This window comes from Cyanistes caeruleus, chromosome 34 (genome assembly GCF_971803275.1).
Source record: "Cyanistes caeruleus chromosome 34, bCyaCae1.hap1.1, whole genome shotgun sequence".
Classification (NCBI taxonomy): Eukaryota; Metazoa; Chordata; class Aves; order Passeriformes; family Paridae; genus Cyanistes; species Cyanistes caeruleus.
In genome coordinates, this window is record NC_141735.1 from 43,553 (window position 1) to 60,951 (window position 17,399).

The 17,399-nt window shown below is 62.4% G+C and overlaps 4 protein-coding genes across 10 annotated transcripts in view; 2 read left to right on the forward strand and 2 right to left on the reverse strand.

Annotated features, from left to right (window-relative positions):
- Positions 1-4,803, reverse strand: part of G6PD (glucose-6-phosphate dehydrogenase) — a 26,324-nt gene extending 21,521 nt beyond the window's left edge. For 3 of the 6 annotated variants that reach the window (XR_015281389.1, XM_086871184.1, XM_086871181.1), the window contains exons 1-2: positions 1,305-1,379; positions 82-230 (exon numbers count right to left, since the gene is read on the reverse strand). Coding sequence is in view for 4 of the 6 variants with exons in the window: in XM_086871184.1 (XP_086727310.1) it covers positions 82-230; positions 1,305-1,350 (195 nt within the window). In the remaining 2 variants the exon portion in view is untranslated. Of the gene's footprint in view, positions 1-81; positions 231-1,304; positions 1,422-1,519; positions 1,769-4,553 lie in introns of those variants that run through there. The other 3 variants (XM_086871183.1, XM_086871182.1, XR_015281390.1) reach the window with 3 other exon arrangements.
- IKBKG (inhibitor of nuclear factor kappa B kinase regulatory subunit gamma) lies at positions 1,533-7,232 on the forward strand. Of its 2 annotated transcripts, none has more exons than XM_086871185.1 (12): positions 1,533-1,796; positions 2,358-2,710; positions 2,878-2,978; positions 3,071-3,115; positions 3,504-3,606; positions 3,717-3,826; positions 4,270-4,410; positions 4,731-4,827; positions 5,368-5,496; positions 5,926-6,050; positions 6,482-6,546; positions 6,637-7,232. In XM_086871185.1, exons 1-12 carry the CDS (start codon positions 1,682-1,684, stop codon positions 6,753-6,755), a joined length of 1,503 nt encoding a protein of 500 aa, XP_086727311.1. In that variant the 5' UTR covers positions 1,533-1,681; the 3' UTR covers positions 6,756-7,232. The 2 variants fall into 2 exon arrangements, with proteins under 2 accessions (XP_086727311.1, XP_086727312.1); XM_086871186.1 differs by having other exon boundaries at positions 1,675-1,796; positions 3,720-3,826.
- Positions 7,222-13,120, reverse strand: LOC111941899 (selenide, water dikinase 1-like). The gene is made up of 8 exons (XM_086871187.1): positions 12,865-13,120; positions 12,235-12,338; positions 11,189-11,296; positions 10,453-10,607; positions 10,066-10,156; positions 9,641-9,740; positions 8,954-9,166; positions 7,222-8,169 (listed from the first exon to the last, which is right to left on the reverse strand). Exons 1-8 carry the CDS (start codon positions 13,082-13,084, stop codon positions 7,934-7,936), a joined length of 1,227 nt encoding a protein of 408 aa, XP_086727313.1. The 5' UTR covers positions 13,085-13,120; the 3' UTR covers positions 7,222-7,933.
- Positions 13,121-13,327: 207 nt separating this feature from the next.
- On the forward strand, positions 13,328-17,379 carry SLC35A2 (solute carrier family 35 member A2). The gene is made up of 5 exons (XM_086871197.1): positions 13,328-13,558; positions 14,007-14,189; positions 14,601-14,752; positions 15,224-15,885; positions 17,054-17,379. Exons 1-5 carry the CDS (start codon positions 13,498-13,500, stop codon positions 17,079-17,081), a joined length of 1,086 nt encoding a protein of 361 aa, XP_086727323.1. The 5' UTR covers positions 13,328-13,497; the 3' UTR covers positions 17,082-17,379.
- The last annotated feature ends 20 nt before the right edge of the window (positions 17,380-17,399 follow it).

The following is a 17,399-nucleotide window of genomic DNA, read 5'->3' on the forward strand; positions in this document are numbered from 1 at the left end:
CATTCCCCATCCAACATCCCCAGTTCCCCCTAAACCCCTTCATTCCTTCACCAGCCCCCCCAGATAGCCGTCCCCACTCACGGAGGCGCCGAGGATGACGAGGACATGGGGATGGCCTTGCAGGAAGGCTCCGTCCCGGCTCAGCTCCTGCCGGAGCATCCCGCACACCTGCGAGCGGCTCAGCTCCCCCCCGGCGCCGGGCGCCTCCTCACCTGGGCCCGGCATCGCTCCTGGGGACCGGATCGGGCACTTGGGGGGCCGGATCGGGCACTTGGGGGGCAGGTTCGGGCACCCCGGGCAGGATTTGGGGAGCAGAGGAGCGGGTTTAGGCACCCCAGGGCAGGATTTGAGGGGCTGTGGGGCAGGAACGGGCACTTGGAGGGAGGGCTGGGCACTTAAGGGGAGGGATGGGATTCGGAGATTTTGGGGTGGGGTTTGGCACTTGAGGAACGGGATTTGGCATTTTGGGGGGCAGGAAAAGAAATTGCGGGGCGGGTTTGGGCACCTGGGGGGCAGGACTGAGCTGTTTTAGGGCAGGGTTCGGCACCTGGGGTGGGGAGTTAGGGGACAGGGCTGGGACTGGGGGGGCGGGATCAGGGATTTGGGGGTGGGATCTGGCGCCTGGGGAGCAGGATTTGGGGGATGGGGGCGGGGCCGGGGTGGGGCAGGACACGTCCACCCCCCACTTTAACCCCCAAATCGGCCCCAGTCCCCGCAATTTTCCCCCCAGGACCCCGAAATTCGCCCAACCCCTCCCATCTCCGTTTCCCCCCCGACCTTCAAATTCCCCCCAGGACCACACAGATCCCCCAATTCCCCCCCAGATCCCCTAAATCCCTTCCATTTCCGCCTTCAGCCCCCCCAAACCCCTCATAACTTCCCTCCCCATGCCCCGCAATTCCCTCCCGCTCCCATAAAATCCTCCAGGCCTTCACGGACCTCCAATTCCCCTGAAATCTCACCAAATCCCCTAATTTTCCTGATTTCTGCCTTCACTTCCCATCAGTTCCCCCTCAACCCTCCCCAGACCCTCGCGGACCCCTCGACAACCTCAGACACCAAATTTCCGCCCTCAGCGCCCCCAACCCTCCCTCATCCTCCCAAATCCCCCGCAGAGGCAAATTTCCCCCCCATTTCCTCCCTAAAACCCCCCACATCTCCCCTCAACCTCACTCCACGCTCCCCGCCCGGCCCCCATGGATCCCCCGGACCACCCTAGAGCCCAAATCCTCTCACGTCCTCCCACATTCCCCCGAATTCCCCCAGATTTCCCCATTTCCCGTGCTTCCCGGTTCTCCCCGCACCTTTCCGCTCTCGCGCCGCCTCCCCCACGCTCGCGCGGGTCCCCATCCCCTCAGAGGCCGCGCGCTCCACCGCGCCCTCGCTCCTTCTCCACCAATTACCGCCGAGCCTCTTCCCGCACTGACCAATCAGCGCCGAGTATGGGCGAGGCCACACCAGGAGGTGTAACCAATCAGCGCTCTCTGCCCGCGGCGTTGCTATGGCGCTGCCATGACACCGAAGCGGAAGTGCAGTTTGGCGTGGTGACGTAACGCATTTCCGGCGGAAGCGGGAAGTGGCGGCGCCGCCGGGATCCCTAAATTCCCCGAATTCGGCTCAAAAATCCCCGAATTCGGCCTCAAACCGTCTCCGACTCGCCCGGGCCCCCCGGGAGCCGCCGATGAGCGGCGGGCGCTGGCGGCGGCCCGCGGAGATGGTGCAGCCGGGGCCCGAAGCGGATCCGGCGCTGGCGGAGGCGCTGCAGCGGCTGCGGGCGGAGAACCGCGAGCTAAGGGGTGAGAACTGGGGGAGCTGGGAGGGACTGGGAGTGTCCCCAGTGATGTCCCCGTGTCTCCTTTGATGTCCCAATGTCCCAAATCACCTCAACGTCCCAAATGTCCTCAGTGACCCCACTGATGTCCCAATGTCCCCAGTATCCCCAGTCCCCCGATGCCCTCAGTGCCTCCAGTGCCCCCAACGTCCTCATTGTCCTCGCATGTCCTCAGTGTTCCCGATGTTCCCCCCAACATACCCATATCCCCGCTGTCCCCAACGTCCCCATCCCGCCAATGTCTTAAGGTCCCTGATGTGTGCTATGTCCCCAAAATCCCCAGAGTCCCCAATATCCCCTTCATGTCCCTCATTTCAATATCCTCGATATCCCCAGTATCCCCAATGTCCCCACAGTGTCCAAATGTTCTCAATGTTACAATGGCCGCCAATGTCCCCAGTCCCCCCAAACCCCCTGATGTCACCAATGTCCCAACAGCCCCGTGTCCCCAACCTGCCCAATGTCTTCAACTTCTCCAGTGTCCCTGAATGCCCCCTGTCCCTGCCAATGTCCTCACTGTCTCCAGGTGCTCTGTGTCACTGCACCGAGTCGCTCCGGCAGCGCCTGGAGGAGCTGCGGAAGCTGCAGCTGCAGCGCCGGGGGGAGCGGGAGCTGCTGCGGGGACGTTGGGGACAGGCCCGGGACCTGGTGCTGCACTTGCGGGGACAGCGCAGGGACAGCACCGGGGACACCCCCGGGGACAACAGGGACACCCCCGGGGACAGCAGGGACACCCCTGGGGACACCAAGGACACCCCTGGGGACACCAAGGACACCCCTGGGGACGTCTGGGACACCAAGGACACGCCTGGGGACATCAGGGACACCCTCAGGGACACTCGGGACATCTCCAGGGACACCCCTGACACCAGCACCAAGGTATATGTGGTCCCCCCCCATGTTCCCTCATCCCCCCTGTGTCCCACTCCCACTGCACCCACCATGTTCCCCTTCTTGTGTCCCCCAGTGTCCTTCCCCCTCCCTGGCTCCCCGGCCCCCTTGGGCACCCTCCAATGTGTTCCTTATGTCCCCCAATGTCCCTGCAGCCCCCCGAGGCCCCCCCCTGCTCCGTGTCTCTCCCCCTTGAGGACGTCCCTGCTGTCGCGGAGCCCCCCGAGGCCCCCTCCAGCACCCCCCTGGAGCCGAGGTGAGTCCCTGCCCCCCTCCCCAGCTCCTTGGGGATCCCTCTATGTCCCCAACCCACTCTGACCCCCCTGACTCCCCCTCGTGTCCCCCCAGTTCTGAGGAGCAGCTGAAGCAGCGCCTGGCAGAGGCTGAGGCTGAGTGAGTCAAGGACATTGGGGGCACTTGGGGGCAGTCTGGGGGTACTTGGGGGCACTTTGAGGACACTTGGGGACAGTCGGGGGCACTTTTGGAACACTGTGGGGGTACTTGGGCATACTTTGGGACACCTTGGTGCACTTTGTGGACACTTTGGCGTCACTTCAGGAACACTTTGGGGATGCTTGGGGCATTTGGGGGGACACCTGGGGACACACTGAGGACACCAGAGGACTCTTGGGGAAACTTTGGGGACCTCACAGGCTGGTGGTAGTCATGGCTGAGGGAAGCTGGAGGTGTTGGGGACACTCTGGAGACACTGTCCCCAGGCTGGTGACACTGCAGGCACGGGTGGCCAGGGTTTGGTGACACCAATGACCCTTGGTGACAGGCTGGTGACACTGCGGGCACGTGTGGCCGTGGCCGAGCTCCGGGCTCAGGATGTTTCCCGCGCAGCTGAGCTGCAGCTGCAGGGCCTGCGCCGCCAGCTTGAGGTACCTGGGACACCTTGGGGACATGGGGAGAGCCCTGGGGACACTGTGGACACACCTGGGGATAGCTGGGGATACTCAAAGGGTGACACTGTCCCTGTCCCGGTCCCCAGCAGGACAAGGCTCAGGTGCAGGCCCAGGTGACATCGCTGCTGGGGGAGCTCCGAGAGAGCCAAAATCGCCTGGAGCGTAGCCGGGCAGAGCGGGAGCACCTGGAGCGCAGGTGGGGACACTTGGGGGGACATGGAGATACCCAGGGACAGCTGGGGGTGACACAGGGAATGCTGGGGGTCAGGGATTGTCCCCAAGGGGAGGGGACACCACAGCAGAGCTGGGTGGAGTGGGAGCACCTGCAGTGCAAGTGGGGAAGTGACACCTATGGAGGTGACATTGTGTGACACTGGGGTGTCACAGAGCTCAATGGATGCTGGGTGGTGCCACCAGCTCAAGGAGGTGACACACAGAGTCCAAGGGGATGCTGGGTAGTGCCACCAGTTTGGGGAGGTGACACTGTTTGGCACAGGGTAACAGTGGGGTGACACAGGGTGGCAGTGGGGTCTTCCTGGGGTGTCACAAGGCTCATGGGGGATGACAAGTGCTGCCAGCAGCTGAAGGAGGTGACAGGGGGTGACACAGGGTGACAATGGGGTGTCACTGGTATCCCAGGGCCCGCAGTGATGCCGAGCGGTGCCAGCAGCTGGAAGAGGTGACCCAGGGCCACCAGGTGCAGCTAGATCAGCTTCGGCTCCAGGTGACCAACCTGGAAACTGCCCTGAGGGTGGAGCGGCGTGGGGCCACCGAGGAGAAGTGAGTGACAACGGGGACACCAGGGAGGAGTGAGTGACGGTGGGGACAAGGGCAGGTGTGGCACTTGGGGACACCCACTGATGTTCCATGTCCCCTCACTATCCCCAGTGTCCCAGGTGGAAGCTGGTGGAGCTCAAGGCTACCTGTCCCAATAAGGGGACACAGGGGAGGCGGTGGCACTCCCAGTGTCCCCAAGGCTGAAGCTGGTACAGCTGCATGCTAATTGTCCCTGATGATGTCCTCAGTGTCCTCTCGCTGTCCCTAATGTCCCCAGTGATGTTCTCAATGTTCCCTCGCTGTCCCCATGTCTCCCATCCCAGGCGGAAGCTGGTGCAGCTGCAGGCCGCATACCATCACCTGTTCCAGGAGTATGACGCCCACATCAAGGCCAGCCTGGAGGGGGACAAACGGAGCCAGGTGAGAGACAGAGGACACCGGGGGACACCGGGGACATGGAGGGTCATGTCCCAACCCTTGGGGAGCCCAGGGTGGCCCCTTGTCCCTTATTTCATTCCCCTGGGGACCCGGCAGTGGCATCCTGGCCCCATTCCAGCCCCTTCGGGACACCTGGAATTTCCCTGTGGCCCCTTTGGTGATTCAGGAGCCCTCAGGTGACTCCTCAAGTGACAGTGCCGCTCCCCAGGTGACACAGGAGCAGTGGCCAAGGCTGCGCGGGGTGTGCAGTGGGGGAGCCAGGGGTGACACAGGTGACCCCCAGGTGGCACAGGTGACACCCTTCAAGGCCTAGGAGCAGCTCTGGGCAGCTGAGGCTGCATTGGGGGACCTGGGGGTGACAGAGCTGTCCTCCAGGTGACCCCCCCCAGGTGTCATTGTTACCCCCAGCTGACACAGGAGCAGCTCTGGGCGGCTGAGGCCATGATGGGGGTGCAGTGGGGGGGACTGGGGGGGTGTCACAGGTGATATCTCAGGTGACACAGGTGACATTTTTCCCCCAAGGTGACGCAGGAGCAGCTCCGGGCGGCCGAGGCCGCACTGGCCCTCAAGCAGGACCTGATCGATCACCTCAAAGCCGAGGCCGAGCGCCAGCGGGCGGCCTTGGAGACCATCCCGGTGCTGCAGGCCCAGGTGGGGCTGGGGGGCACTGGGGGATATTAGGGGGGTCTGGGGGTGTCCCAAGTCCCCTGACTCCCCTAAACCCAGGTCAGTGTCCCCAAAGTGGATCTGGGAGGATCAAGGGGGATTTGGGGACTCCTAGAGAGGTTTGAGGGGGTCCCAAGGGAGTTCAGGGACCTCCTGAGCAGGTTCTGACCCCACCTGAGCCCCCCAGACCCCTCCCACCCCAAGGGTGGATTTTGAGACAGAGCAGGGGGAGGTTTGGGGGGGTCCAGTGGGATTTGGAGAATTCAGGGGATCCTGGAGGGGTCCTGACCCCACCCTCAACCCCCCTAAAATCCAGGCTGACATTTCCATGGTCAGGGCCAGGGGAGGTCTGTGGGGATTTTGGGGGCTCCTTGGTTGGATTTGGGGGCTGTCCTGACCCCCCAACGTCTTCAGGCCGACATCTATAGGGCGGATTTTGAGGCGGAGCGCGCGGCGCGGGAGCAGCTGCATGGGCAGAGGGAGGCACTGCAGGAGGAGCTGAACCAGCTGCGGCTGCGCCTTGGCGGGGATGGGGCCCGGTACCGGCAGTGAACCCCCAAAAACACCCCGGAAGACTCCCAGACCACCCAAAACACCTCAAAAAACCCCTCAAATGCCCTGAAACATCCCAAAAACACTGGCTAAAACACACCAAAAGACCTCAACTTAACACCAAACAACCTGAATGCCTGCAAAACAACCAAAACCTCTCCCAAAACACCCTGAGACCACAACAAAAGCCCCACACGATAAACCTACCTCAGATCATCCAAAACACCCCCAAAACCGCCCCAGGCACCTCCCTTTTCCCCTCTCCCTTGTCCCTGATATCCCCCAGGTCCCCCATAACTCCTCCCGAACTCCCACAAAATCCCCCAACTCCCCCAGACCCCCTCCAAAATCCCCCAAGGCCTCTCTGACCTCCCCAAAACAGCCAGAACTCCCCTAAATCCCCCATTTTTTTCTCCAGGGCCCGTCTGGAGGAGATGCGGAACCGGCACTCAGAGCCGCCCCCGGCACCGGTCCCAGGAAGGGGTGAGTACTGAGGGGTGGCCTCAGGAGCCCCAAATTCACCCTAGGGGAGGGGCAGGGCATGACTCTGCCCCTCCCCCCATCTCCCCGCAGGTTTTGGGGGGCTCCTGCCCCTTGCTGAGGAAGGGCCCGACCTGTGCTGCCCCAAGTGCCAGTACAAGGCTCCGGACATGGACACACTGCAGATCCATGTCATGGATTGCATCAAGTGAGGGAGGGGCCAAAACCCTCCCCAGCACCCCAAAAACACCCTCAGGGGCACGCCAAAACCCGCAGGAGTCTCAACCCAGGGGGAACCCCAAACCTCCCCTGAAAACCCCCTAATATTCTTCTGGGAATCTCCTCACTGGATCTACATCAGCTGGATCAGGTCGGGGAGGGAGCACCCTAAAATCACCCCCAGGATCCTCAGCCTGGGGTTTTAGGGCTTGGAAACCCCAAAGACCCTCAGATATTCTTCTGGGAATCCCCTCACTGCATCAACATCAGGGATTGAATCACCCCAAAATATCCGCAGGAACCCCAAAACACCCTTAGAAACACCCCAAAACCCCACTGGGGAGGTCCCCCACCCTCCCAAATCTCTTGGACTCCGGCTCTAATGTGGGAGGACCCCCAAACACCCCCTAGGACCCATCTGGGGTTTTGGCGTCTTCCCCCCATCAATAAACACCCAAATTTGTCTGAAACCGTTTTTATTGCCCCATTTCCGGGGAGTTCCTGCCGCCCCCCACCCAAAACCCGGAGCCCCCCAATCCCCCCCCCCTTAAGGGCGGGTCTCAGCCCCTCCCCCACCCCCACCGGGGGTTGCAGGGGGGGGCGTCACGCAGGGGGTGATTTTGGGGTGCAGGGGTGGTTGGGGGGCTTTGCCCGCTGCTCATCGGGCAGAGCCTGGGGGGAGGGGAAAGATTATTTTGGGGGTAGTCCCCAAAAAAGGGGGGGGGTCTGAAGGGATTTTAGGGGTATCCCCTTGTGCAAAGCCCCCCGCGAGGGGATTTTGGGAGCTTCACTTGCAGTGCTGGGGGGGGTTGGGCTGAAATTTGGGGTGGTTTTGGGTGCCCTGGAAGGGGGAGTGGGGGAAATAGGGGCAGGGGAGGGTTGACCTGATTTTGGAGCGTTTTGATCTGATTTGGGGGGCTTTGACCTGATTTTTGGGGCAACTCTGATGGGACTCTGGAGTTGATGGAATTGTTGGGGATTTTGGCCACAGCTGAGCCCCAGGGTTTTTTTGGGGAGTTTCTTTGGGGTCTGCCAGAAGGGGGCTCAGGGTGGCTCTGTCAGAGGGGGTGGATCTAACATAACTTGGGAGTTTTCTTTGGGGTTCTCTCTCCTGGAGCTGTGTCAGGGCTAGGATTTACCCCAATTCTGGGATGTTTTGGGGGCTACCCCCCTAGAAGGGCGCTCGGGGTGGCTCCGGGGGGGGGCTCCCGGGGCTGTCAGGGTGTGGGGGGGCCCCGCGGGGGGGCACCTCGATCAGCCGGGGTTTGTCAATGACGCGGGCGCCGCGGGGCCCCTTCTCCACCACCCCCACGATCCAGGCCTGCAGCCCCTCAGCGCGGCCCGGTGCCTTCAGCTCAGCGCAGAACCGTGCAGCTTGGGCCCGGGGCAGCACCACCAGCAGCCCTCCTGCGGGAGCAGGGGGTTAGGGGTGCCCCACAACCAGGGAAAATGGGGATTGAGGGGGAATTCCCACCCAAAATGTAGAGTTTGGGGGATCCCTCCCACCATTTTTGGGGATCCCTTCCTCCAGTTTTGGGGATCACTCTGGTTTTTGGGTCATTCCCCCACATTTCCCCCTCCCCTTTCCCGGTTTTGGGCTTTGTCTCCCCGCTTTTACTGTCCTACCACAGCTGGACCTCTGTGCCCACATTCCGCCCCCTCATCAGAGCCCTCCCATTTTTGGGGTCTCTTATCTTGGCTTTGGGCTCTCTTATCCTACTTTTAGAACCCCAATCCCATTTTTGGGGCTCCTTATCCCATTTTTGCAGTCTCTTACACTGTTTTTGGTGTCTCTTATCCTGTTTCCAGGTTCCTGCCACTGCTCACACTGTCCCCTGGCCAGGCTGACCCAATACCCCCTCCACTGATCCCTCCCCATGTCTGGGTTCCCCAATTCTGTTTTTGCAGTTCCCATCCGGTTTCTGGGGTCCCCAGCACATTTCTAGGATCCATCCCCTCATTTTCTAGCTTCCCTTCCCCGTTTCTGAGGCCCCCCCGCCCCCGTTTTTGGGCTGTTTCTCTCCATTCCCAGGATCCTACCATCATGCACAGCACCCGCTGCTGGCCAGGATGACCCAGTGCCCCCTCACATCGACCCTCACCATTTTCGGACTCCCCAATCCCATTTCCAGAGCCCCTTTTCCTATTTCCAGGCTCCCCAATGCCATTTCTGAGCTCCCCTTGGCCGTACCTGAGGTCTCGGGGGCGGTGCCCTGCAGCAGCCCCCCACGGCCCCCGCAGGCCTTGCTGACGGCGGCCATCTTGGCAATGACGGGCAGGTTGTGGATGACGAAGGCCACGTCGAGACGCTGCTGCGCCGCCAGCGCGCGGGCGTGGCCCAGCACCCCAAACCCCGTCACGTCGGTGGCCGCGTGCGCCCCAAACGCCCGCATCAGCCCTGCCGCTGCGGGGGACGCAGCTGTCACGTCACACGGACTCTACACGGCGTGGGGATAGCCGAGGGTGGCTTTGGGGATGCCCTTTCAGGGACACCCTAGGACGGCTCTGGGGACGTTTGGGGCAGCTTTAGGGACTCCCTTGGTGGCTTTAGGGATATCCAGCATGGTCTAGGGACACCCTGGAGTGACTCTGGAGACATCTGGAGAGGCTTTGGGGACATGTGGGGTGGGCTAGCGACACCCTAGGGGGGTTTGGAAGACATCTCCAGTAGCTTTAGGGGTTCCTCTGGTGGCTTTGGGCTTCCCTTGGGGTGGCTCTGGGGACATCTGGAGTGGCTTTAGGGACACCCCGACTGCTTTGTGGTCTGTGGACACCCTCAAATGACTGGGGACACTCATGGTGGCTTTGGGATCCCCTGGGCACATCTGGGTTGGTTTTGGAGACCCACAGGGTGGCTTTTGTCTCCAGTGTCACCCACCGGTGCGGTTGAGCGTGGCCATGCTGGACACAGCCTCCTGATAGGCCAACTCCACCTCCTCCCTCGTCACCACCAGCTTGATCTTGTTCCAGCGCTCGGGCTGTGGAGACAGGGAGGGGAAAGCGTCAGGGACCCCTGCAGTGGCCTTGGGGACACATCTATGGTGCTCAAGGGTCCCTTTGGGGACATTGGGGGAGGCTTAAGGACTCCCAGGGTGAAGCTCCATCCCTCTAGGACATCAGGATTTGGGATCCCACTGGGGACATCTCAGGTGGTTTTTAGTCCCATTTTGGTTCCTCTTGAAGGATACCTGGGCATCTCCAGACCTGTCTCAGGTGTCCTTGGGGATACAGGGCTGGCTCTGGGCTCCCCATGATGTCCCCTGTCCCTTCTGGCCCTTCCCAGGTCCCCTCAGTGTCACTCACGATGTCCAGCCACTGGTGTGCGGTGACAGCCATGTGTGTCCCCAAGGGTTTGGTCAGCACCAGGACATCCCCGGGCACGGCACTGTCCGGCCTGGGCAGGGCTGGGGTCAGCATGGGACAGGCCCTGTCCCCAAGCCCCGCCCCACACCCCCACCCCCATGGCCCCACCCCCATTTCTTTAGGCCCCACCCCAAGCACTGACTGTCACTCACATGACAAACCCAGTTGATTGACAGCAGTGCCCCTGCCCTGTCCCCAAACCCCAACCACCACTCATGAGTCTCTCACTTGATTTACATGGCCATGGCCACCCTCCCTTCCAAGCCCCACCCATCACTCCAATAATGGCTTTGATTGACAGCAGTGGCCCCACCCCCTTTCACTCACATGATGAATTCACTTGATTGACAAACAGCAGTGGCCACGCCCCCCACAATGACCCAGGGGTTGAGCACCGTCTGTCCCCCTGTCACCGATGTCCCCCCGTCCTCGGCTGCGTCCCGGAACCCCTGGATGATCAGCGGCATCACCTTGTCCCTCTCCTGGGGGGACAAGACAGTCCCTGTCACCCTCAGTGTCCCCTGTCACCCCATCGGTGTCCCACATCATCCCCAGGGTCCCTGTAACCCTCTGTGTCCCTTGTCACCACCCCAGCTTCCCCTGTCACTCGCTAGGTCCTGTCACCCTGTCAGTGTCCCTGTCACTCCCCAGTATCTCCTGTCAACCCACCATGTCCCTGTGACCCACCCTAATACACCTGTCACCCCCTGATCCCTGCCACCCCCATGCCCCCTGTCCCCAATGTGTCACCATAACCCCTATGTGTCCCCCATCACCCCCATGGGCCTGTGCTGCCTGATGTCACTGTCACCCTGTGGCAGTGACCCTTCCGTGTCACTGTCCCCCTGCATCTCTGGGCCCCCTCAAGTCACCCTGGATGTCCCTGTCAGCATCGTGCCTTTGCCACACACCTGTCCTGCTTTATGCCCCTGTGTCACTTCCACATTCCTGCCAGCCGGTCACGTCCTTATCACCACCCTGCTCCGCCATATACCTGTCTCCCAGTTTCCCCCCGTGTCTGCTGTCTCCCCACTGTCCCCCCCATGTCCCCCGTCCCTGTCACCTCCTCGGTCATGCGCTGGCTGACACTCAGCAGCATCAGGACATTGTCACACTCAGTGACCCCCATGGCGTACAGGTCACTCAGGACGTTGGCGCAGGCGATGCGACCCTGAAATGGGAAGAAGGGGGTTTGGGGGGTCCAGGACAGGATGGGGGGATCCTGATGGTGTTCAGTGGGCCCAATATGGGATTTGAGGGGGTCCAAGGTGGAGTTTAGGGGATTTGGGATTGAATTTGGGGGGTCCCAGAGGGATTCTGGGGGCCCCCCAGGAGGATTTGGAGTGCCCAGGATGGGATTGGGAGGTTCTGAGTGGATTTGGAGGCCCTCAGGTGGGATTGGGCAGGGCCAGGATAGGATTGGAGGGTCCCCAGGTAGGATCTGGAGGTCACCAGGTGGAATTTAGGGAAGCCCAAGTTGGAGTTTAGAGGGCCTGGGATAGAATTGGGGGATCACAAGGGGATTTTGGGGGCCCTCGGGGGAATTTGGGGGCCCAGGAGAGGGCTAAGGGATCTTGAATAGGTTTTGGGGGACCAAGGAGGGCTTGGGGGATGCAGGAATAGCATTAAGATAGGACAGGAGCCAAATCTACAAGGGAATTTGGGGTCCCAAGATAGGATTTGTGGGGGTGTAGAGGAGTATATTTGGGTCTGCAGATGGAATTTGGGGAGCTTGGAATAGGACTGGGGGGGGCTGAAAGTATTTGGGATGCTCAGGGTGGGACTTGTGTGGTCCGGGGTAGAACTGAGGGACCCAAATGGATTTTCAGAGGGGTCCAGAAAGCTTTGGGTGTTCCAAGAGGGAGGAAGAGAATCAAGGGTAGTTGGGGGGGATCCCTGGAGGGATTTCGGGGTTCCCTGGGGGTTTCTGGGTCCTTGGGAGGGGTTGGATTTGGGAGGAACCTGGAGGTGATTTGGGGTATCCCAAGAATCCTGACAGCATCTAGGGGGTCCCCGGGGGTGATTTTGGAGTGCAAGGAGTATTTATGGGGTCCCAGAGGGGTTCAGGGGGTTCTTCGCGGAGGGGGGGGGGCGGGGGGGTTGGGGTACCATCATGTAGGGGTCATCAATGATGGGGTAGAAGAAGTCGGTGGTCTGCACCAGCGAAAGCCCCCCGTGCCGCAGCGGGATCACGCACGAGTCCAGCCCGATGCCTGCGGGCACCGAACGCTCAGGGGGGATACGAGCGCGGCACAAAGCCCATCATGGGGGGGCACAGACGCCGCTGGGGGTGGGGGACACAGCGGCGGGGCAGAACCGGATGGGGACGGAAACGCAGATCCGGTTCGGGGAGGGGAAACCGGATCTGAGGGGGCCCGTCCCCTCCGGCGGCTCCTCCCCTCCCCCCTAACGCCCTTTGCCCCTTGCTCCCCCCGCCGGGCCACCTTTGTCCCATTTCCTCCGTGATGTGCCTGAGCGCCCCCGGCCTGTCCTGCGCCCTCCAGACTCCCTCGAGGCCGCTCAGCCGCCCCCCCCCCGCCATGTCCCTGAGCCCCCCCAGAGCTCTCCTAGCTTCCCCCGGGGCCCCCCAAGCCCCTCGAGACGCCCAGCCCCCTCTGAGGGCTCCCCATAGGCCTCTCAGGCTCCCTCAACGCTCCCCCAGCCGCATCTCTGAGCCATCACCATAGCCCCCTGACCCCGGAAGACCTCCCAGGACCCCCAAGATCTTCCCACTCTCACCTAGTGCCGGGCCCCCGCCGGTCTCCGCTTCCGACGCTTCCCCTCCGCCTCCTCCTCCCAGGCGCTGCCCCTCGAGTCCCGCCAGGAGTTTGAGCAGCGTCTCCTGCGGGACTTTGCAGCCTCAGCCGCGCAGTTCCCCGTAGGCCGTGAGGCGCCAGGACGGGTCCAGGCCCAGAGCCGCGGGATCGAACCGCCGCGACCCACCCGGCACAGCCGCCATCTTGGAATGCACTGGCCCGCCGAGCGCCGCCGCCCCTGATTGGCTGCGGCGCTGACGGTGACGGGAGCTGATTGGACGACGCCTGAAGAACGCGGGCGGGGATTGCTCGGTTTTGAGGGGGAGGAGGCGGTGAAAATGCTGGGCGTGGCCTAAGGGGGTGAAACCGATAAGACGGGGGGCGATTGGTCAGTGGACGAAGTAGGCGTGTCTTAGGGGAAGAGAGGCGGGAACAGCGCAAGGCCGTGGTAGGAAGCTCGCGAGGCGAGCGCTGATTGGTTACACTGGCCGAGGTAGCGGGGCGCCACACGAAAGTGAGCTCGGGATTTGCTGAACCGAACGGAGGTGGAGCCGCTCCCTTTCGGTGGGCGGGGCCGCGGCGTGGCCGGAAGCGGAAGTGTTGGGCAGGTGCCACCATGGCGGCCCCGGGGGCGGCGGAAGGCGGCGGCTCCGGCGACTCCGTGGGGCCCGCAACGGGTGAGGCGGGGACGATGCAGGGCCGCCGAGGAACGGGAGGACCCGGGAAGAACCATGTGGGGGCTGCGGGGCGAGGGATCTGGCCGAGGGCCTGAGGGGGGTCCTGAGGTCTGCGGGGGGATGGGGGCTGGGGGTACTCTGGAGGGGTTCAGGGGAATCCGAGGATCGGGGAAGGGATGGTGCGGAGCAGCGGGGCAGGTGCGGTTCTGGGGTACGGGGGGGCGCGGGTCAGAGGTGGCAGAGGGGCCTTGGGCGGGCGGAGCTTTGGGGCACATCCGGGGTCTCCGGGAGGAGTGACGGGGTGTCCCGTCGTGGGACCCCAAGTGACCCCCGGTGTCTCGGCGAGTGAAGTTTCTCGTCCCAGAGTGCCGGGTGGTCCCACCGCGGTCGCGGAGGGCTCAGCCCGGTGTCCGTCCCACCCCCCGGTGACACCCTGGTGTCCCCGCAGTGTCGCGGCGGGTGAAGTACGCCAGCCTGGGCGTGCTGGTGCTGCAGAACGCGTCCCTCGTGCTCAGCATCCGCTACGTGCGGACCCTGCCCGGGGAACGCTTCCTGCCCACCACGGCCGTGGTGATGGCCGAGGCCATGAAGGGCAGCGCCTGCCTGCTGCTCCTGCTCATCCAGCACAAGGGTAGGGACGGGGGACAATGGGATCTATTTCTGCTACTCCTACTCATCCACACAGGGGTGAGCCTGGGGACATGGGGGGGACGGGGACACACCTGGCGTTGTCTCCTCCAGTTCTGAGGTGAGCACAGGGTGGGGGGATGGGGACATTAGTCCACATTAGTGGAGTGGGCGGGGTCTCATGATGGGGATACAAGAGGACACAGGGCAGAGGAGGGGACAAGAGAGGACATTGGAGGGATGAAGATGACAAGTGGCAGATATGTGGGAGACATGAGGGGACTTGAGGGTCTTGTGCTGGGGACACGAGGGGGCATGGGACACTCATGATAGGGACCCTGGGGGAGTGACAACAAAGGAGTGGCCACGACCAGTCTGGGCGGTGTTCCCTGTCCCTGAGCCCTGTCCCCCCCAGGCAGTGTCCGGCAGACGGCGGTGACACTGCATGAGGCCGTGGTGGGACAGTTTGGGGACACACTGCGGTTGGCTGTCCCCTCCCTCATCTACACTCTGCAGAACAACCTGCAGTACGTGGCCATCTCCAACCTGCCTGCGGCCACCTTCCAGGTGGGACATGGGGATAGGTGGCACATGGGGACCACAGGGTCAGGTGGGGATGTGCAATGAGCTCGGGAACCTTGGGGATCGTGGTGGTGTCCCTGTGTCCATGTCTCTGTGACAGTCACGGTGTGTCTGTACTCATGTCTCTGTGACAGTCACGGTGTGTCTGTCCTCATGTCCCTGTGACAGTGTCCAGGGTCCCTATGCCTGATGTCCCTGCTGGTGATAGTATCCCTGTCCTGGTGACCTTGTGCCCATGTCCCTGTTTCCACATCTGTGTCTGTGTCCCGCAGGTGACCCTGTCCCCCAGGTGGCCCTCTTCTCATCCCTGTCCCCAGGTGTTCCTATCCCCACAAGTGATCCTGTCCCTGTGTGACTGTGTCCCTATCCCACAGGTGACCCTTGCCCTGGCCCCCAGGCGATCTTGTCCCCACAGGTGTCCCTGTCCCCAGGTGACTGTCCCCACTTTCCCCACAGGTGACGTACCAGCTGAAGATCCTAACCACGGCGTTGTTCTCAGTGCTGCTGCTGGGGACGGCGCTGTCGCGGCTGCAGTGGCTGTCGCTGGCGCTGCTCTTCGCGGGGGTGGCACTGGTGCAGGCGGAGCAGGCACGGGCCGTGCCCTCGGCCGCGGTCATGTCCCCGTCGCCTGGCCCCGAGGGGCCGGCACAGAACTACGCCGTGGGGCTGGCAGCTGTGGCCGCGTCCTGCCTCTCCTCAGGCTTTGCTGGCGTCTACTTTGAGCGGCTGCTGAAGCGCTCGGGCGGCTCCATCTGGGTGCGGAACGTGCAGCTGGGCGCTGTGGGCACAGCCGTGGGGCTGGGCGCCATGCTGGCTGCCGAAGGCCCAGCCGTGGCCGCACTCGGCTTCTTCTACGGCTACAATGGCGCCGTGTGGGCTGTGGTGGTTAACCAGGCGGCCGGGGGGCTGCTGGTGGCCGTGGTGGTTCGCTACGCCGACAACATCCTCAAGGGCTTCGCCACAGCACTGTCCATCCTGGCCTCCACGGCTGCCTCCGCACACCTGTTCGGCTTCCGGCCGCGCGCACCCTTCCTGGCCGGCACCGCTATGGTCCTGGCCGCCGTCGTGCTCTACGGGCGGCCCCGCGGCACCAGCAGCCGCAGCCAGGACAGCGGCAAGTCAGTGGGGCCATAGGGACAGGGACACCCTGGGGGTGGCCTGGGATCACCAGGGCCAACCCTGACCCACCGGGTAGGGGGAGGGAAGGGGGGGGCCGTGAGCTGGGGAGGGGACCCAGGTGTGGGGTCAGCAGGTCTGGAGCCCCGTGTGCAGTCAGCGGATCTTGAGTCAGCAGGTGGTGAGGGTTCATTAGGGCTCATTAGGGTTTGTTGGGATGGTAGAGAAGCTGGGGAGGTCAGCAGGTGGGGGGACCTGGATCTTGGCCTTCTTTGGGTGGTGGGGACTTTTTAAGGCTCACTAGGGACCTGGAGAGGTTTGTAGGGGCTAGTGAAGGTCCTGGTGGGGTTCTTCAGGTCCTGATGCTCATTAGGTAGTTGGGACTCCCATCTTAGGGTTCATTAAGGTTCATTGGGCTCATTGAGGACCTGGGGAGGTTTGTTACATCTTGGGGGCTCATTAGGGCTTGTTAGGGGCTGACAAACCTGGGGCTGTGCTGTGAGGAGGGACATGGAGGGGCTCATTAGGAGATGGGGAGCTCATTAATGCACATTGATTGGTGGGGACTCATTAAGGCTCTTTGGGTGTTGGGGGACCCCAAGGTGGAGATTAATGAGGCCAATGCAGTCAGAGGTTAATGGAAGAGTTTGTGTTAATGAGGGGCTCACTGGGACCCCCGGCCCCTCTGTGGGGTTCCCCTTCCTCCCTTGCCCCCGACCTGGTGGGGGAGGGGCCAGATGTACAGATTTTGTAGGGGGGAAGGGCTGGGCCTATTTTTAACAAGGTTTGGGGCTAATAAAGGTGGTTTTGGTTAACAGCATGTGCTGGGGGGAGGGGTACTAACACACTAACACAGGGGGGTGGGGAGCTATGGGGACCCCTGTGGGTCCTATAGGATTCATAGGGGACCACTCAAGGCCATACAGAATTCATAGGGACACCATCCCCCCAGCCATATAGAATCCATAGCAACTGCCCAGGGCCCTATAGAATCCATAGGGCATCCCCCAAGGCCATATAGGATCTGTAGGGACCTTTCCCAGAAGCCACAGGAGGCACCCAGGGCCATGCAGGACCCACCAGTGCTCTCCCTAGCCCGTATAGAATCCATCTGGAACTCCCACAGGGCCCCCTGGCCGCCCTCAGCCCTGGGGTCTCTCTCTCTTGCAGGTCTCCCGACAAGGACAAGGGCACCTGACAGCACCGAGTGACCCCCCCCCCCCCCTTGGGCGCTATAGGGACAGTCTGGAGCCCTCCACTCCAGGGCCCTATAGAATACGTGCAGACCCTCCCTTTCCCCCCTGCAGGCTTTATAGGGGCCATGTGCCCCGCCTGGGGTTCTGTAGGGACTATATGGACCCCTCAGTCTCCGTGGCAGCCATATGGACACTTCCCCCCTCTCGGGGGCTATAGGGACCGCTGGCACCCAGGTCCCTATAAGGCCCATATGGCCCCGCGCCGTGGTTTTCATGTAAATTAAGACATTTTTGGTCAAAGCGTTGGCTCTGCGCTATCG